This window comes from Stegostoma tigrinum, chromosome 9, assembly GCF_030684315.1.
Source record: "Stegostoma tigrinum isolate sSteTig4 chromosome 9, sSteTig4.hap1, whole genome shotgun sequence".
Classification (NCBI taxonomy): Eukaryota; Metazoa; Chordata; class Chondrichthyes; order Orectolobiformes; family Stegostomatidae; genus Stegostoma; species Stegostoma tigrinum.
In genome coordinates, this window is record NC_081362.1 from 56,503,632 (window position 1) to 56,524,695 (window position 21,064).

General features: G+C 38.9%; 1 protein-coding gene and 1 long non-coding RNA gene across 7 annotated transcripts in view; one reads left to right on the forward strand and one right to left on the reverse strand.

Moving 5' to 3' along the window:
• LOC125454655 (uncharacterized) overlaps positions 1 to 2,630 on the reverse strand; it is a 173,643-nt gene extending 171,013 nt beyond the window's left edge. For all 4 annotated transcript variants that reach the window (XR_007248069.1, XR_007248070.1, XR_007248071.1 and 1 more), the window contains exon 1: positions 2,080 to 2,630. This is a non-coding gene — a long non-coding RNA (uncharacterized LOC125454655). The remainder of the gene's footprint in view (positions 1 to 2,079) is intronic.
• Positions 2,631 to 3,046: 416 nt separating this feature from the next.
• Positions 3,047 to 21,064, forward strand: part of prox1a (prospero homeobox 1a) — a 140,431-nt gene continuing 122,413 nt past the window's right edge. For 2 of the 3 annotated variants that reach the window (XM_048536510.2, XM_048536511.2), the window contains exons 1-2: positions 3,047 to 3,225; positions 8,099 to 9,877. In XM_048536510.2, the coding sequence (XP_048392467.1) occupies positions 8,165 to 9,877 (1,713 nt within the window). In that variant the 5' untranslated portion in view covers positions 3,047 to 3,225; positions 8,099 to 8,164. Of the gene's footprint in view, positions 3,226 to 4,587; positions 4,609 to 8,098; positions 9,878 to 21,064 lie in introns of those variants that run through there. The other variant, XM_059648572.1, reaches the window with a different exon arrangement.

Below are 21,064 nucleotides of genomic sequence, written 5' to 3' on the forward strand. Positions count from 1 at the left end.
TTATGAAACCACTCGTTATGTGGTGTCGCCATTAACCATCGGCAATGCATTTTTTTCCCACAAATCATGTAGTCAAAAATTTCAGAATTAATAGTTGGGTATACTTTTATAACGTTCCGCTCAACGTTGAACAGTGTCGTGATATTAGATTGGCATTCTATCTGTAATGTTTTAGCGATATTTCTATCGCACCAAACCCTAGTATCTATTATATTACGACCGCTTCTCGAGTTAGCTGCTGATGTCCATATCTTCGGCTTGGAAATAACTGTAGACAACATGGAGTTCATGCTTACCAATTTAAAGTTACATTTCCAATGTTAATTTTGATTTATATAATAGGTGTCATCTGCATATGTAGGCACTTCTGTGTTTTATCCAGTTACTTTTGTGACACCACAATTAGGATTCCAAAACTACAATTAAAATGAAAAGCTACTGCATTAAAATTTTGAACAATAACCAGTAACAAATTAATTCTGAGGTACATTAATTGCCAATATAGTTGCCGGTTTGCCATAGCCCTAATGAGACGATATCTATAGGTATCTAATGTTACCAAAGACGAAATGTTTATCGGAATATGATGAGATGTCCCACGATGTAAAACAAAAGCAGACCTTCTAACAAATCAACATTTCAAGCAATTAGAATCTCATTATTCAGTCTTACAGCAAATAAAAGTTGTTCAGTTAAATGATATTTATTTCACATTATTGTTTTCTTGATTCCTTCAAATTGGTAAATGATTATTCGATTAGTTTAGTGAGAAGATATCACACCCAAACACGAGCCAACGGGATTTGAGGATCCATCATTTTAGCGGTATGCAAAGATCGGAGTTGATATTAGTAATTGTCACTGCCTTCTTAGGTTGAAGTCCAGTTACAGTGGTCGCAAAGGTGCAAGATAACCAGACGAAAGCTACAATTATCAGAGGCGTCAGGCAGAATGACTTTTCATCACTTTCTATTAGAAAGAATGCCAAACTTTATTCAATTTGATTTCATTGGTCCGTATGGCAGCATTTCGTAGAACAAAGAAAATCAACTTTTGCTGGACGGAAAAATCTATAATAAACGATTGACAGTCACGGCTTCGTCATTAAAAGAAGAATCCCGATTTACACTCGCATTTTTTAAGATCAATAGAATCGGCACGCATCGAAACCCAGTTCAAATACTTGGAGGTGTTCTTTTTTAACAGCGCCATATGTCAAAATAGAATAAATCTCGTGGATAATGCTCGATACTTGACAGGTCTGGAATAAGGAGTGGCATTATTGTTGTATCCCACTTGTGTCTATAAAGTCTATAATTGAAAATATTTCTCAGTGTAAGGCCCGTGTTCAAGACCCGCCTGCCCCAGTAGTATCTCATAACACATCTGAACAGGTTGGTTAAAAATTAAAAGTATCTACGAGCGTGGCATTCAGCAATATCAGAATTTGGATTATTTTAAAAACTAATGAGACTTCAAGTACAAGAGAACTGTTGTGATTTTTTAGGCATGACTGGCAAAATATTATAGTTATTAAACACTTAATACGCAAATGGTCACTCCAACTTCGAATAACATGACATACTCTTTCCGAGTAGTCCACTGGGCAGATGCGATATCTTTTTTTTCATTTTCCCACTACGCCATTAAATCCATGGGCCAAATACGTACCCATCTGGTAGAAATTCTGCAAAGTCTTTTATTTGTTGTCAGAAGATACGTCGCAGATTAGAGTCACGACAGTGGATGTTATCAAATTACACTGCAAATAACTGATTCGTGGATTTGACCGTGGCAATGACTAACATACAAGCAAGACGCAAAGTTGTGCTTAACTGTAGTCGTCAGCCAGGACATAAAAGCACCAATATTGCAGACTCACGACCAGATAAGTGCATCGCTCCCTGCCAAATAACTAATACATGAACATGTTTATGTGCTTCATGGGATCCCTGAATTTTAATTAGGAAACTGAACAACCTCGACCAAGACAAAGATTTAACAGGATGATATCACTTCCAATTAGAATTATCATGGCTTGGATCTGTATAGATTTCAGAACGCAAAAAGTTACCCAACCTTTCTGTTATTTTCACTGGTCCTACTGCATACCTCCAGCTTCGGTGTTACCGTCCCTCAAAACTCATTTGTAGCTTTAAGCGCCAAATTTAAGATTTCAGATTGGAAACAGTGTCACATCCTGTATTGGGTGTTAACCCCTTGCAGCACTCTCCTTATCTTCACTTCCAACTTTCTCTGTCACAGATTAGAGTTCCCGAAGTCCGGAAGCTGCCCGAGTATTGATTGCGCATCCTTTTCCAACGCTACTTTGGTTTTTCTGTCAATAGTCCCATCTAACGCCTATTGTCGACACACCGTTTGGTTTTGTTCTGCTGTCAACTTCCCTTTTCCAAGCCCACAGTACATTTTGGCTGGGGTGGGCGGAGAGGTGGTGGGGGTGGTTTTGGTGGAAGGGGGTGTGCGGGAAGTGAATACAGTTTTCTTATGTTTTTCATCTAAAGTTGACAATGATGCGAATCGAGGCGCGGGGTTACTTATGTGACGATCGAAAAGATTTTTTGTGTGTGGTTGTGATAAATGGGAACGAGAACAGTTTGTGTTGCGAAGAGCGGCACGGCATCTACAACCCAAAGTTGCCGAAGGAGAACAGCGCGCGCGCCCTGGGGGCGAGGTTGCGCGCAGGGGGCGGGCTGAGGCTACACGCGCGCTCGCGCGGTGTTGACAGGGGAGCGAGCGCCGAGCGGGAAGTGGCCGCGCGGAGGTTGTGGTAGCGGAGGTGTTGTTGGCGTTGTAGGGGGGGTGGGGTGGAGAGGGGGGCTGGAGCGCAGGGAAGACGGAGAGCCCGATTCCCTGGAGCACGTGACTCCCCCTTCCAGATCCCGCGCCGATTGGCTGCCAAGGAATATTTTTGAAGGCGACCGCCAAATCCCTTCTCATTGGACGGCAGCGATGGCGGCGGCGATTGGTTCGGCGGGGTGACGTCACAAAGACTGACGCGCGTTCTTCCTGTTTCCTTCCTCGCGTCTTGAAGTGTATCTTCAGCGGCTCGCGCAGAATTAACAATCAGAGAGAAGAGAGCGCCGCGAAGCCCTGCCTCCTGGAGGTCTCCAGTATCCTCACCAACCTCCTCTCTGTCTCTCTCTCTCTCTTTCTACCTACCGCAAGCAGAAAGCTTTCTTCCCCGCTGACCAATACTACAACACAGTAAGTAGCCTTGTCCCTTACTTACCTTTCTCCACGTCCTTCATAAACTTTAAACGCTTTGCCGGCAGCTAGTCGCAGCACCTTTCGGACGGGATTTCTTTTTGTGCGGTGTGTGTTAAAACCATATGGATTTTTGGCTGGAGGAGCGGAGAAATAAAGTATTTCTGATCCCCTTTTCTTACCCCCCCTGTTTTGTACACAATGAACTGCTTGTTTTCCAAATATTGCATTGTACTCTTTTGTCCCATCATCTGCCTGCCCCTTTGTCTTTTGTCAAGTGTTGTATCCTAGGTATTTCGTGTCTCGTCGCGCAACTGATTTGCTTTTGATTTGCATGGATACTTCCTTTTTTCCCCCGGACCTGGTGCAGATGTGTTAGGTTTCGGTTTGCTTTCTTTTGGGATATAATTTATTTTGCAAATGAGCTATTGTGTCGTTGGATTCGCCGTGCACAGTGTTTACGCCTAGGTTTTATTAAAACTTTGGGGCAGTGAGTAAATGAAGGCGTTTTAAAGTGCGCAGTGGGTCTCGCATTTTCCGATCTTTGCCTCCCCCCGCCCCCGGCTGCATTGATGGTCAGATGCGGACAAAGAAGTTGTCGTCACAAGGTGTCCTTTGTCAACATCTCCCCCCACCCACCCCCCCCCCACCCCGTACCCATTTTCAGTTCTGCTGTTAATATTCACCGAATCTCAATATGGTAGTTTCGTTCGGTGTGCGATCACAATAAACGAGGAAACTCCGACGCTGCTCTCAATGTGTTAAGTGTGGAGGTGTGCTGTCAGATCGTTTTGCGTTGACAAGGAGCGATTAACAGAAAGCAATATCGCAAGTGCTGCGATAGAACTGTTGGAGCAATAGTACTTTGTAGGGAAGACGCATTTTGATTTAATACAAGCCTGTTGTATTTACTTCGAGACGCGTCAGGGGAAAGAAGTGTCTCTGCCGAGAAAGTGTAACCAACTTCACGAAGGTGGATTCTGTAGCGTCACGAATCTTGGAGATGCCGTTTTGTGGCCTGATTAATTGAACCCCCCCCACCCCCCAATAGTTCTTATTAATTCTTTAGGTAACTGTAGGCCAAAAGAAACTCTTAATACTTCTCGCCACTTCATATTTGCGTATTGCCTTTTTTGTGTAGTCGGAGAAAGATCTGGGGCTTTTATCCTGTTCGGCTTTGGAGTTGCCTTTTTTGAAAAATAGAATTGTTTACAGACAGCTGAAAGTGGCTGGCATCCCTGCTAGTCTTGCACATTGTTCCCAATATTGATGTTTATCTGGCCAGCTGCTGGATGCCCGTAACCCAGACAAGCCAACGGAAGGATCGCCTTAGTATTGTTTTCCTAAAGGCTCCCCGCCCTAGCTCCGGCTGAAAGTGAGCTGGTAAGCTCTTAAAGACAGATTGTTTATTAAAAGGCGAGCGAGGTGTTGAATGGTGTTGGCGTTAGGCAGAAACTGCGCATGGGCACTGTCGGACAGGTGCGCGGTGTCAAAACGGCAGGTGCAATTTCGAGTTAGGAGGGAGCAGGAGCACTGTGTGTCTTTTCACCACCAAATATTTCGGTCTGCAACCAAATCTGATCCGAAATCACTAGTGATCAAATTAGGATCCACGCCACTCCAAGTAAATTTAAGGCACTAACGTCCTTCGTCGGTTAAATATCTGTTTTCATTTTTTTAAAAAAGACTGTAAGATGGAACACTATGCAGGCTATTTCATGCTCACTTTGAACTGATAATTTGGCGAAGCACACTTTGAATGTATTAATATGACAGTTGTGCTGTACACACACGGTAAAAAAAAACACAAGTCTGCAGGACCACATTTTACTGCTTTTCAACTGCTCACAAAAAAGACCCACAAAGAAGTTCTGGAAAAATTGTGGAATGGAAATATTTAAAAGACATTGGTTCACTTGAAATGATTCAAAGTAGCAGCATTGTTTTCACATCTATCAACCCCTATAAAGTGTTACTTTAATTTGCTTAAATATTCTGTTGTATCAATTAGATTTTTGAAAATGCTTCCAAGTGGCATTTATTTGATCCTTCTTGCAATTACAGCAACTGTATATTATCAGGAAAAGTAGAACTGGCTTTTTATTGGCTTAGGTGAAGAACCTACATTTATAGTGGCTGTAAAGGTTTAAAAGATAACGTTGTAAAACATCTGTGATTATTTAAGTTATTTTTCTCGAGCACCACATCCCATGCACAGAACTGTGTACCCTTGATTAGGTACCTTGCTATTAATGCCACATGACAAGTGTGTAGAATATTGTGTACTTGAGCTCAACTTTCCTCAGACTAAAAAGACATCACTCCCCTTTTTGTCACAAATTTAGTTTCAATGCACTTGATTTATGATATTTCTATGTCATAATTAGTCAGTACTTAAATTGTTATTACTTTGGCATTTTTCATAGAATAAATTTGTAGATAGGGCTCAAAAATTGAGAATGTTTTCACATATTTCTAAGACTTTTCCTGATAAGTGCCAATGAATGTTTATTTAAACTGTGACTTTAGTCATAAAAATATAATCCTTTAAAAATACTGTCGTTCTTATTATTATTTCCACCCACAATCATTTCAAAGCCTGCATCTACTTTGAATTTGTTTGTTTATTCTTCCCCTGTGAGAAAGGTCAACAACAACTGTACTTTTTACAACTGGAGCTTAAAACATTGCTGATTTACTACTAAATGGTGTACCTCCAATTTCTGCATGGAAAGAACGGATGTGCTGAAATTTTGTGCTTGCTTCACCTAACCACTTTATTCCCAAGGAGTAGAGTTGTTACAGTTGTGCCTTCATTCAGGTGTTAATGAGCTAAAGACTGTGTTGTGTTTTGTGTGTATGTCTACCAAGAGAGTAATTAAAAGCCAATCATGTTTAAATACATACAGCACATCAGCTCTGAGTCTCCTGCCAGACCACCCTCTACCCCTGCTCTCCACATGTAGCACTGATGTTTCCTTCCTTTTAAAAAAAGGTTCCTATGTAGTTTAATACTTTGGAGAACAAGCAAAATAGCATGTATATTGGCCCACCTGAAATATTTTGAGCTTTTAGGTATACTCTGCATCCTTAACTACTGAAGAAATTATGTTCCCTTTTAAGAACATGATGGACTTAGAGAACACTGTCTTCTAAGGATTTTACTGTTGCTTTTAAAATTAAAATTAAATTTTAAAGTCCGCTACAAGACAGTGCATTTAGACTGTGAAGAATGTTACCATTTGTATTATTGTAATTCTGGAAACATGCTTGGCTGGTTAAATGTTTACACTTTCAGTGGTCAGCAACTTTTACTAGATGTAAATTAAGTAATTTCTGATGGCTGTTTTGTATTAATTATGAATTATGCATTAAGGATGCGGAAATTTTGAGCTTAAATCTGATTTTTTTTCCCACAGGTAGTGGGCCGACTTAAAACCCATCATGAGATAAGCCTATTACAAACTTATTTCATACTGAAAGCAAACAGTTGCTTAGGTAGACTGTGTGTTTTTCTAAGGATTATCACAGTTATGGTCCTGGGGAACATGTAGATATTTTTACAGGTAAACTGAAAGGGATGGGAGCTGTTCCAAAATGTCTGCATGCTATCTTTGGCAAGCGCTCATGGCATTGTGAAGATGTGCTGTTCTGCTGATGTAAAAGTTTCACAGAGGATAAATCTAGCATGAAAAATGTATTTTGATTTGTTGTTTATGTAAGTTCTAATATGTTTAATAGAATCGACACTTGAAACTTCAATGGGTTTAGTTCTGTGCTTGTTAACCAGGGAGTGATTGAATCAAAATTTGCCTTTATATGAGAAGTACTGCAAACATTAGCCATGTTTCTGTCCTGGGGAAATCGAGGTCTGACATAAAAGAAATACATTCCTTTCCTTTCCCACGCTTTTGCCTGATGTTTTCTTGCTCTATCACTGAACATTTTATAATTTTTCTGAAGATACTGAGGATATACAGGAATTCTCATACATGACATCCAAAAATTATTTTTCACTAAATTAAATAGCAAACAAATCTCTATAACCAGTTCTTTAGCTTGATAACAGATACATTTTAATTGTTTGATAAATATTACCATACAATTCGCAAATTGATGTACATATTTAGTCATGCCGTTGTCTTCTTTTTTGTAGGGTATGAAATAGGAAGTTAAATCTTATTACCACAGCAATAGATAACCTTTCGCCGACAGTTACCTATATATAGGTTTAAAAAAGAATGAGTGGATGCCCTAAACCTATATTTAGATTTGTTCTGTTGTCTTTCATTTTGTGCAGTTAGTAATGCCATATCTTCTTGGCATTCTAGGAATGGCGTGTGGAACAAATGGATGTACTTTACCAGGTTCATTAGTTAAGAGTACATATGAAATACATTTCTAAACATTAAAGTTGAACACAACAAACCTAAATTTTATACAGTTCAGCTTTTCCATAAATCTGTATTTTCCAATGAAAGGTGGAAAAGGTTGTGTTAATGGAATATCTAAATGCACAGAGAACTGTCACTTCTTTATAATTAGACTTATCTGTTTGATTTGAATTTTGTCAGGCTTTGAACTCTTTCAAGAAATTACACTAATCTAAGATTATTCTTATCCAGTAATATTTCATACAGGTGAATTAAAGTGCCTGAGCAGATTTCAAAAAAATCCTAATCCATTTTAAGACATTTGAGTTGAAATCTTGCAAAATGTTTCATTTGAAATAGTATTTGTGGTGAATTGCAATAAATGTAACATGTCACATGTATCACTACCAACACACTTCTGCTCTATACAGAATTGAAATCAGGAAATTTGGAGAAAATTAAAGAAAATGATTCATCAGTCCTTTTGTTCTATTGGCCAGGGTCCTGGGATTCTCGAGCTTGCCCAGCTGACAAGCTTTTGAAGATGGCACAATAATAGTCCAGTGATGCCTGACCATGACAACATAGCCCTCTTAACTAGACATACGAAAAGACGCAGGGTCGACATTGGAGTGAAGAGAACTGTAGGGACATCTACAGTGTTTACTAAAGCGAAAGTGAAGCTATTCAGTGCCATGAATCCCCACGGTTCAGATCAGGACATTGAGTGCTCAGTGGTCCAACATACAGATGGGGACAAATCAAATGTGCTCCGCAAGCTGTTGAAGAGGGCAAACACATATGAAGATACCATGATGCCTTTTCCAGGAGCTACCATAATTTCCCAGCTGTTGAAAAATAATGCAACCAAGAATGGAAGCTCAGAGCTCAGTTTGCAAGCCAGCGGTCTCTCCAGCACAGGCTCAGAAGCAAATCAGGAGGATGCCTGTAGTAATTCTTCAAGGGAAAGTACTCAAGAATGCGTTTCACCGTTTAGCAGACCTAGCATGAGCCAATTTGATGTGGATCGTCTTTGTGATGAACATCTGCGAGCTAAACGTGCCCGAGTTGAGAATATAATTCGAGGCATGAGTCATTCACCAAATGTGGCGTTGCGGGGTGGAGAGAATGATCGAGATGGGGTACAGCAGCCTGTGAGTCCCCGAGAAAGCTATAGGGAGAATAAACGCAAGCAAAAGCTTCCCCAACAGCAGCAGCAAAGCTTTCAACAATTGGTTACAGCTCGGAAAGAGCAGAAGAGAGAAGAACGTCGGCAATTGAAACAACAGCTGGAAGATATGCAGAAGCAACTGCGGCAGCTCCAGGAAAAATTCTACCAAATATATGACAGTACAGATTCTGAGAATGATGAAGATGGTAACCTGTCTGAAGACAGCATGCAATCTGAGACTGCTGATACAAGAGCACATGACAGGTCTGACAATGAGATGTCAGACCTAGATCCAGGACACTTTCTTGATCGTGCTCGTGCTCTTATTAGAGAACAGGAAATGGCAGCAGAAAATGAAAAACTGAAGAGAGATGGCCACTCAGGAAAAAGTCAAGGCTCAACCAACTTGCATGCTGAAGGGAAACAGCTCGCTGAGACTCTTAAACAGGAGCTTAATTCAACTATGTCACAAGTAGTAGACTCTGTTGTTAAAATGTTCTGTAAATCCTCCCACCAGCTTCCTCAGGTCTTCCCACCTATCCAGATTCCACAGGCAAGATTTGCCGTGAATGGAGAGAATCACAACTTCCATACTACTAATCAACGGCTCCAATGCTTTGGTGATGTCATCATTTCCAACCCGTTGAACACTTTTGCCAACATGCATGTACCTAATTCTTCAGACCAGACAGAAGCACTGCCTCTTGTAGTACGCAAAAACTCATCTGAGCAGTCCGCCTCCACTCCTTCTATCGGTGGCCATCACAGCTCTCTTCATCAGTCTCCGCTCTCAGCTGCAGCGGGATTTTCATCCCCTGCCTTCCGCCATCCACTGCCTCTTCCTCTTATGGCATATTCCTTTCAGAGTTCTATAGGTAATGCATCCAGCACAGTTTCTGGGAAAGACAGGTCATCTCCTGAGTCATTGGACTTGACCAGGGAAACTGCCTGTCTGCGGACCAAAGTGTCATCACATCACATGAACCATCGTCCGTGCTCGCCAATGCATCCATCCAGCACAGCTGAAGGTCTCTCTTTGTCTCTCATTAAATCTGAATGTGGTGACTTGCAGGATATGGCAGACATTTCACCATATTCTGGAAATACAATATCCTTTTTCTGATGATTTTGTAGTGTTTCATTATAGGTGTATGCACTTAGAGTACAAATTTCATTCAATTAGCATATTTGGTATCCTGTTAGAACAATGACTTGAACTTTTGGAAAGGAGTCCACATTTCTGGGGTGTGCGTTTTATATACCATCATTACCTGCTTTGGCATAACCCAAACATGCTGAAGATGCAACAAGTGCATCCCCCCCACCCTCCAATGTTCCACAAGTTCAGTGCAGCTGCCTGCTATGCATGATTAACCTCTGTTCAGCTGTACACAGAAATCTTTTGTTCTTGTATATACAAAGCAAATGATTTTAAAAGCTTGTGAGCACAATCAGAGTGGTCTCAGCTAAACTAAACTTCTTTCACAAGATTTAGTTGATCTTTTTTCCCTTATATTTTAGGTAAATGAGTATACTATTTCTTTTCGGCAGCATGGTTTTTTTTTCTGATGTTAAAATTGTGCTGGATTATCTGCTGCAAATCTCCTTCTGTCAAAGTGCCAGTTCTCCGTATAGGTTTTCATTTTTCCTTTATCGTATCACTTAGACAAAGTAATAGAGCTTCTATTTTTGTTCTTACAAAGATTTGTTGACAGGAGTCAGTAATATGCCACAACATTTGTTTTTGCTTAGCGACACACTGATATTTTGATTTAATAGCCAGTTCCATATTTCACGAGTAGCGGATAAATTACATATTATGAATTTTGAGTTTCTTTTTGTTTCTTTTTTTAATTACCTTTTCTCATTAGTATATTGAATATACACATGTTGTAGGAATTTGGAGATGATTGGCCTATTTAGCTAATTTGGAGGTTGCACAACCACATTTCTCTCCATAATAATTATACTTGCCTTTTGTATGTCAGGCAAATTTTGGCAGCATCTGAGAAAAGTATAATATCATTGGTACTAAAAATTATATAAATTAAAGGTTATAAATAGTTTGGTCAGGCAGCACCTGTGGAGATGAATGACAGTTACTGTTTCAGGTCAATGACCTTTTCGGTTATTGACCTGAAATCTTAACTCCCTTTTTCCTCTGTAAAGATTCTGCCTGACCTGATTATTTCTAGCATTTTTATAGTTTTTTTTTACTAATTGCAACTCCTTTTGCTAAGAGTACGGCTGACCTTTATTGAAATGGATGGAAAGAATGTTAACCTCAAACAAATGTACCTTATAAGTCACTATCAAGAACGGTATCCTCAGACTAAGTTTGGGTTTTATTTTGAATTTATTCAAAGAGTTGTAAATAAAACCATATTTATTAGACACTAGTTTATTACAGTGATAAAGGAAACAGTGGAACTGTTCTGAGAATTCCAGACATGATCTTCTGTCTCAGACTCTATTTACATCTTAAGAAATAGCCTTGCAGAATTTTAAATTTGCATATAGTAAATTGGCATAGAGCAACAGGATTATGCAAGGCTAAGATAGCTGAATCCTTGATCTTTGTGGCTGTATGATAAAATAAAATGCCATTCAGAGATAGAAACTTGAGCTATGGCAAATAATGAAAGACGAAGGGCATAAAAAATAGATTTGAAATCTGATTCTAATATTTTAATAGTTTAATAATTGCCTCCAATGTATTTAGTGGAAAAAAACTAAGATTTAAATTGCATGCAACATTAAATGACGAAATGACAAATAATTTCTAAATCCAATTGTTTTACATCATCAATGTTGCAATTATCTTTTTGAAGTTTGATAATGCTAATTCTCAGGTAGCAAGAATTGTAGTAAAATTGTTGTAACATTTGTAAAGTGTATGTAAGTTCATTTTTTTTAAAAAAAGCTTCATTATGCAAGTAAAGTATGATTTCAAAAAATCTTTAATTTTCTGTACTGAATTGAAAATTACACTTGGTAATTCTTTGATTTAACCATACAGCTCTGTATCTATATTGTGTACCACTGACATAACAACTCATCAGCCTCTCAGGTAATACTACTTATTTGCCTTGTAAAACTCTGTGTATGCAGACTACACACAAAGTCATGTGGTGTTTGAACACTACTTTAGGTTCAGCTGCACCACAGTATTTCTCTGATCTTTTATTTTCCTGAGCAGATGTCTTTCATTAATTTATGGATTTATCATCTTTTCTTTTTTTTTTACACCTGGCAGCTGGCTCAAGTTTCAGCAGTTATTGTCTATTTTGCATGACGTGTAGAATTGAATGTCATCTGTCTTAACAAAGCTGAAGCTAAAAGAATGAGGTGAGCCACATGAGCTGCTGGGACAGAGCTGTACGTTTTCTTACCTCCTTAATATTTATTTGTGCTCATTTCTTCTGCCTTGAATGGACTATGCTTGCATTTTGTGCAGCTGTATGTTTACCAAATCTATTCCAACATGAGTCATTGTGCGTGTGTAAGTATCCTAGAAACAGCTAGTGCTTTCTTGGGAGAACAGTTGCTTTCAACATAAGCTTAAAAGGAAAATTAGCCAATTGGTCAGTTTTGCTCTGTAATATTTTGAGAAGTAGTTGCATCTAATTGCTGTTCATTGAGTTTAGGTTGCATTTTGCAATCACTGTTACCAGTTGCATGAAGTATATGTTACCTAACATTGTTTGAATGATGAGCTTGTCTCTTACTGCGTGCTAATGATAGGATTTAAGAGCTCCTGGAAAGGGTGCTATGGTAGAATTTTCTTTAGAATTGCAGTTAGGTTTGTATGATTTGGACTGCTGTTTGTTTAATACCATTGTGACAGATTTCTAAAATGTCTGAAAGCCGAAGGCACTGATTTTTGTTGTATTTAACTGTTTCAACCAAATTATTTTGTATTGAACCTTGTAAGTGTATTTACATTGTTCTAAATAGTTAGGATAATGCACAGAAGCAAGAGTTCGATGCTCATTTTCACTGTCAACACTTTGTGTATTTCTGCCAATTTTTCTTGTTTTCAACTTCTGTCCCAAAATGTAATGATTACATCTGAAGTACAGTTCTGTGGACATTTGATCATTCAGTAAATTACTTCTCTTAGCCAGTAACCTTTGGCAGATTGCTTGCCACTCAAGAAAACATTTTATTGCACAGCTCAAACCTGTTAGGGATGTAAGAACAAGAGTAGGCCAGTTACTCTGTTGAACCTGCCCCACTATTCAATAGGATCATGGCTTTTACCTCTACAGTCCTTTTGAGGATTGGTTAGCTCAGTTGGCTGAATGGCTAGTTCGCAGTGCGGTGACGGACACTGATAGGAAGGGTTTTATTTGCACATTGACTGAGGTCACCAAAAATCTTAATCTCGCCACTTACCCTAGGCAATATGACCCTCAGGTTAAACTCCTCACCAATTATCTCTCTAGTGAGTGAGCAGTCCTGTCGTCTCTCTGGAACTATATTGACTTTGCCTTTGCCTTTACTCATAACCCTGAACACGAATGGTAATCAGAAATCCATCTGTCTTTGCCTTAACACACTTGAAGACTTAGCTCCCACAGACTTCTGTGGTAGAGAATTCCAAAGGTTTATTAACTGAGTGAAAATATTTCTCTTCATCGCAGACCAAAATGGCACCCCCTTTTATTTTAAAAATGTGTCCCCTGCTTCTAGTTTCCTACCTATGGATAACATCTTGTCTGCATCTGCTCTTTAAGCATTTTGTAGGTTTCATTGAGGGAATCTCTCATTCTTTGAATCCGTAGCAGTTACGGACCCAGTTTTCCAAATCTGTCTTCATAGGACAGACCTGCGATCCTGGGAGCAAGTCTGGTGAACCTTTGTTGCATTCCCTGTCTGGCAATGAATCTTTCTGGAGTTAAGGAGACCAAAACTGCACCCAGTACTTCAGGTGCAATCTAACAAAGCGCGCATACAATTCGAGTAAGACTCAGCACTCCTGAACATTTATCATTTAATCATTGTATTTGTACTTCATAGCACAACCCAACCATCTGTATGATACCTACCTGATTTCATTTTACTTTTTTTTTTGCAGTTTTCCTAATCATGCAGCAGATTTTCCAAAGCGGGAGCTTGGACCTTGTGTGGGGTCATGAGCTTAAATTTTAAGCTTGTAAACTCCATCGCTGAACTGGCTGCTGTGGAGCTCTGAGTTCCAACAACTGCCCTCCAGCTGTAAAAGACAGACCTGACTTTCACAGGCCCACTGTCCCTGCACACCCTCTCATGTCTCCCAAAGGGAGTCACAAGAATTTCAAGTCTTGAAATAGTGTTAATATGGGATAAAGTTAGCAAGCAGTGACTCGGGGTACAACGATAAAGACGCGTATAGAGTACATGTCATGGCCACCAAATGTCGCAAAGTACCATGCTGCTAGTTTCAAAATGTAATCACTGCTTTGCATGTAGGAAATGCAGCATGAACTTGCTCACAGAAAACTTCTACAAACAGTAATGTGGTAATAATTGGTTAAAATGTTTGACACTGGGAATAACTTTCCTGCTTTTCTGCAAAATAGTGCCGTGAAATCTCTTGCATCCATCTAAATAAGCAAAGGGGCCTTTGAATAATAATACTTACTCATAATGCTTTTTGAATTTATGATTATGATCAATTAATTTTTGAGGTATTCTGGATTAAATGAGGCCTACTCTGAACTTGCCGGTAACCCCACCCCCACTTCCAAATTTCCCCAACAAAAGGCTGTGCAGCATTATAGCAGATTCAGGCGCATTTCCTGACTCAGTCATTGAGATCCCTAGTTTAGTCTTTGCATTCTTGCTGTAAGCTATGATTCATTTAATCTAACATAGCAAGTTAGTGTTGACTTAAATGTAGAATTGAGGATGTTTAATATCCAGAATGATATTTTGTTTATTTTCCTACTCCAATATTTTAAATGATATTTAAATTATGGTGCACCTAGACTAATTTTAGAGATAAGTTTCAGGTACATGTAGAATGACCAGCTCCCCTATAGTACAGTTAGTAATTGAACACATTTTCCCCCACCCCAGATTTAATTGCCCAATTGAAGTATTTTGAAAACATTTCGCTGTTAGTCTTCAGCATTGCCCCATTCATAATTTACAATTTTTGCTGTTGGAATTAATTACTACTAGGACAAACTGATTTGCTTCAGTTATTTTCTGTCTCTCTCTCCATTTAAAATGCAGTACTTCTAAGTTTTAAATGTCTGTGCAATAGAGTGAGTGCACATGCTTGACCAAGACTCATTACTTGGGAATGCCAATCGAACTGTATCTTTGAATCTTCTTATGCACTTGCAACCAACGCAACTGTCTATTGACAGTGAATGTTTGCAGAATGGCCTTTAAATTACTTGATGTAAATACTATTTGACCAAAAATTTTCAATAAGAATTGAGAAACAAAGTATGTTTTAATATTTAGTGTTCTTATAACGTGTGTTTTTCTGAATGTAAGCGGGAGGTGCAGTGTTGACATATTTGGTGACAGAATATCTCACTCAGGGCTCTTTGTTGCAAGAGGATTCTTGAATGGGATGAGAGAGCACATCTCCAATGAAAGATCTTGCAAAGTAATTTGTATGATACTTGACCATAATTATGAAAAAAAATGTAATCTTGTTCCCATAAAGTAATACGGTGCGTACTCCTAACTTCCTCCACGTAGTTATCAATGTGTTCCCTATACACTGTAAGAAATAGAAACTGAAGTTGGCTATTTGGTCCTTTGAACCTGCTTTGCTATTCAGAAGGATCACGGTTGATTCACTATTCCTCGTGTCCGCTTTCCCACCTTTTTACCATAACCCTTGGCCCCCAACTGATCAAGAATTATCCTGTCTCAATCTTAAATATAACATCGACACCTGTGGAAGCAGAGTCCATGTTAAGGAGTTACAAAGAAACTCAACCCTCAGAAGAAATTCTATTCTGTCTTAAACTGACATGCCTTTATTCTGGGCCTCTGTTCCCAGTCTTGCCATAAGGGGAAATATCTTCTCAGCATTTACCCTGTAAAGTCCCTTAAGATACCTATGTTACATTTTAAAACATGAATATATATCATTCATAAAGGGCAGTAGTTGCCCTAGGGTAGCAAATGGTAATACTGACCTATCTGTTTTAAAGGAGGGCCAAGAAATACCTAACGTGGAAATGTTCAACGTAAGACTAAACTTATGTTATTGTATATCCCTGTGCAATACATTGTTTTTGGTAGATTATGCTTGGAGAAAGATATTTAAATTGATGACCTTTTATTCAGAACTGTCGTTCAGAGTTGAACAATAGAAGTGTATTAATTCAACTGTTGTCCTCTGAGAAATTCAAGTACGATAAATATGGCTGTTCGAATCTCTTACAAATTTGAAATTATAGATTTATTATGAATAATGTCAAAGTTTTCAAAGCACAGTTTGACTTGTCACTGTCAAACAACATTTCTAATTTTAACATTTGTTAACATAACCAGGATAAGAATCAAGTTCTTGTTCTTGTGAAAGTATTCTTAGGGAGCACTTTAGAATTTATTCCTTCATTGTTATGCTATAATGCAATTGCTGTCTAAGATAGGGTCTTTAGATCCTCAGTCAAAAGAGCAGGCAAAGCAGGATGAGTCAGTGACCACAAACAAGCAAACCTCTGAATGTCAGTCCTGATATTACTAGCTGTCCGTCATCTTTAAAAAGCAGTCTATTAGTTATAAACCAAGAAACAGGCAGGTCATCTGTTACTTCAGTTGTTTTCGTTTGCCAAGAACAATGATGTTTAGAAGCTCTGTGAACTTCAACCATAAATTTTTGTTTTAGGATATGCATATATTTGACATTTGTCATATATCTTAAGCACCACATTGAATTTCATACTCCTAATTTATCGTGCCAAACTCTGGGGGTGTCGTATGAAGGAAGGCCTGACAGGAACAGTTTTTGGTTCCCAAAATTTGCAGATGTAGCAAAAATTGCATTGGCTGGCGATGGCAGCCAGAGGGTCAAAGGGAACAGCGCGGAAAGAGGCCATTCAGCCAACTGGGTTTGCACCAATCCTCCTAAGAGCATCCCACCCAAACACTTAACGCCGCATTTCTTACTTAGCCTGCACATCCCTGGACACTATATGGGCAATTTGACCTGGCCAATCCACTAGCTCGTCCTAACCTTCACATCTTTGGACTGTTTTTTTTTTGGGGCGCTGTGGGGCAGGGGGAGGGAGGAGGGAAACTTGAGTACCTGGAGGAAACCCACACAGATTGTCGCCCAAGGCTGGAATCAAACCTGGGCTCCTGGCACAGAGGTAACAGTGCTAACCACCCAGTCACCATGCTTTCTCTAGCATAAAATTAGGATTGGACAATGATTGCAGGTTTGGCGGTGGAAAAGTGCCCCCTTTCTTTGCACACAGGGGTTCCATATGTACGTGATTTTCTTAAACTGCCCAGTTGTTTTGATCGTGCAGTGTCCCTTGCTGTTATTCCGTCAGGGTTGACCCTTGCTCAGAAGTTATAATGTTGTTGTGACAGCCATCATTTCATTGAGATATGACTTTCCACTAAAAAGTAGGACCCTGCTGTCCTTTGCCTGAATGAATATAACAGTGCTGCTGGGGGCTTTCAACCATGAATTTTTGCAACAACTTGAAAATTGATCATGATACACCCACATAATAAATGCAGTGCATTCACTGCACATTGTGTTAAAATATTGCCTGCTGGATTCACCGAGGGTGAGGGCACAGTTGAAATGAATTTGCCTATCTCCAGTATATGCCCTGATTTTTGCAAGGATGTAGTGCTTCTCTGCTGTGGAAACCATGCGAAAAGACATTGGAAATCACAAATCTCACCCTGAACTCAACAGCTCTCCTCTCCTTGTTGAGGAAGCAAGGCTGTGAAAAGGCATACTGAGATAATGGGAACTGCAGATGCTGGAGAATTCCAAGATAATAAAATGTGAGGCTGGATGAACACAGCAGGCCAAGCAGCATCTCAGGAGCACAAAAGCTGACGTTTCGGGCCTAGACCCTTCATCGGAGACTCTGATGAAGGGTCTAGGCCCGAAACGTCAGCTTTTGTGCTCCTGAGATGCTGCTTGGCCTGCTGTGTTCATCCAGCCTCACATTTTATTATCTGTGAAAAGGCATACTTCTGTGTTTAAATACAGTAATTCAGTGAAACTGCCAAAGGTGTCAAGGAACTTTCCAAACAAATGAGTGGACTTTAAAAAAGTGATATGTATTCAGAGTGCCTGTCAACTTAAGCTATCATAGGTTTTGTACTGCATAATTGATTTCCCAAACTATCTTTTACACAATGGACTCCCTTTGTCTAGTGAGCATTTTGAAGGAAGCTCGAACTGCTTATAGAATAGAAATATTTGTTTACAAAAAGACTAAATACTTGAATGCAATAGCTATTTTTAATAAGGGGTTCAAGGGAATAAGATAAATGAAAATGAAGGTGTGAAGGACCATGGGAATAGGTAAAGAGAGGGGCTGATGGGACGTGTATGTGAGGGGAGTAAATGAGAAAGATCACTTGTTTTTGTCTTTATTTTTAAACATTGACCACAATGTTGGAGCCCTGAGGCAAGACCAGACCACTCCTGCATCTTGCCTAACTACCAATCTCTCCTTCAGACTGAAAATTGGAAGTGTGGTAATTTTTACAGTTTGAGTTTGCAGAACCAGGAATTCTTTTGCCTCTGTGCCATTATTTCTTATCAAAGTGAGAAGCCATCAAGAGTGTGAAATGTCTATATGAACTGTTTAGAGTGACTCATTTCGGTATACTTGTGGCCCCTACTTTTGGTACCATTTGTTGTTTTGTCATTTCTGAACTTTGGCAAACTGCTGTGTACTTTTATTTTATTTTGTGTGCTATTTGTAGACTGATCATAATGGTAACTTTATACAAAATACTGGAGATCCCTAATTTGCTGACATTTTTGGTTCTTGTCAATAAATATCCCACTTGTACATCTCTATCAAGATGAAATGGATTTACCAAATTTAACATAAGCCAGGATTTTCCCATTTCCAGACTTAGGTAAAAAATGTTCCTGGGGGCAAACCCTGGACCTACCATGGTCAGAAAGTTTGCTGGATCTTCAGGTAGCTGACTAACTGTTATCGGCCTGCTCTCGGGCTATAATTCTGGCTGACTGGAAGTCCCAACCACTTGGATTTGATAGACATTCGGAAGGTAGCATCCAAAATACGGCAATGCCATGATGCAATTCATGGCTGCTGCCAAGACTACCATTACGATTACCACCATCACCACCCCCCCCCCCCAAAAAAAACCCTGTATAGATGGATGATCACCAATGCATGTCAGTGCTGTTTAGGGAGTGGTTTGGTTTGGGAGTCATGGGATGCATAGATGCATTGGCATCCAAAACTGACAGCCTACCTGCACTGGTTTATTGGTTATTTTGACTGTTTCTTGACCAAAATGGATCCAAAATAATTGACTCACAGGTGGCTCTTAAGCCTTCATTGATTTAAAGATCTTCATTGACAATGGATCAGAAAAGTCAAGTTTTGACCTTCCCACCCAGATTGCTGGAAGGAGGAGGGTATCATCCTGATGTCAACCTGTCTGATTGTCTGCCCCTCCTTGCTGTGTTAAGGACAGAAAATTGCAGCCAAACTGTTAATATATTTTACACAAACCTTCAGAGTGGAAGTCACTTTAGTCACTTTGGCAACCTTAAATGAGTGTTGTGACGCCTCAAATGACATATAATTTGAGATATAGCTATAATGGAAGTTGCTGATATGCAGTTTGCCAATTTTACCCTGACTTGTGCAACATTAGTTCATAAATATCCTTTATAATATCTAACCATAATATTGAGATATTTATTCACTGGCAAATTAATCACTGTGGGTATTCACTATATCAAAATGATGCAAATTATTTGCTTGAATTTTCTATTTCTAAGTAAAGAAAATTTACTTAACTCAAATACTTGATACAGCTTGAATATATATTACCTCCTAAGTGAAACGTGAACAGACAATAAAAACAGGCTTTGCCAGCTTTTGTCCCAAGAACAGTAAGTGTGCAGCAGGGAAGAACTAGAGTAATTGCGCGTTTATTTACAAAGAAGCAAAGTCAAGTCTGAACTTAATAATACTATTTTTCTTACAATCAAAATTTCAAAATGAATATCTTCAAATTTCATTCTTTAAACATGACATCGGAACAGTTTTGTTTATAATAGCCTCTATATTAAGCTGTTCCATTCAACACATGAAACATAACATTATGTAAAGTGTGTCATCTTGTGCCAATAAACAGTGGCTTACTTGATGGACAGCAAAGCTTTTATTAAAGTATACTGTATGATTTACAGGTGCTTGGTACTTTTTAAAATTTTGTTATTTTATAAGTAAGAATGTTCCATTTTGTGTGCATTTGTTTTTTTTTGATGATTGCTCTGAATTTTATGAAATGCTTAGTACTTTATTTTGTGGTCCATTTACTGAAATTTGCAGTTTTTTGTTTAGAATAAAGGTAGTGTTTTGCTGAACATTGTCTTTGTTAATATCTCTATTTGCATCTTTGAGAGGTTTTCAATACAATAAATACAATATAATCTTGTTTGCCAAAGTGCCTCTGGCAGAACAGATGCAAGCCTGTAAGATTGTTTTGTGTAACTCATGATCTTATGGGATTTTTACTATTTTGGCAAATCTGAAATGATCATTTGAGTGTTAATGATCCTGAAGTGATTTTCCATCAGTAGAGGTTTTTGGAGCCTCTGTGTTACCAGTTAGTGTTTTGTGTTTTTCGGTTGCACTTGTTATTTGATTTTTTTTTTAAACAAATGACTTGTGTAACCTGATACCAATATTAGATGCTGGATTTGCAACCAGAACATCAGAGATTGCGCCCTTAAATCACTGGAATAGCAGAATATGGCAAGTTTACCAGTTTTGAACAGATTGCAGAAGGATTTTATTCAGATTTTTGTGCAGCCTGGTGAGTTGACCAAGTATGGGTGGAAATCCTTGACTATACATTTAAAATCCTTCCAAGGCAGGGAGTAAAAGTAAAAGCATAACATATTATAAGTTAGTAAATTCTTGATGCTTTTGTAAATGAGACTATTTGTAAACAATTAATTTATTCCTCTGTATTCTGAATGTCTGTTTTAAAATATGATCGTGGTCTGTTAGAAGTTAAAATGTTCCATAACGGTTTTGGCCTGAATCTTCCATTTGAATGAACGCAATATGTTGAAATCAACTTTCCA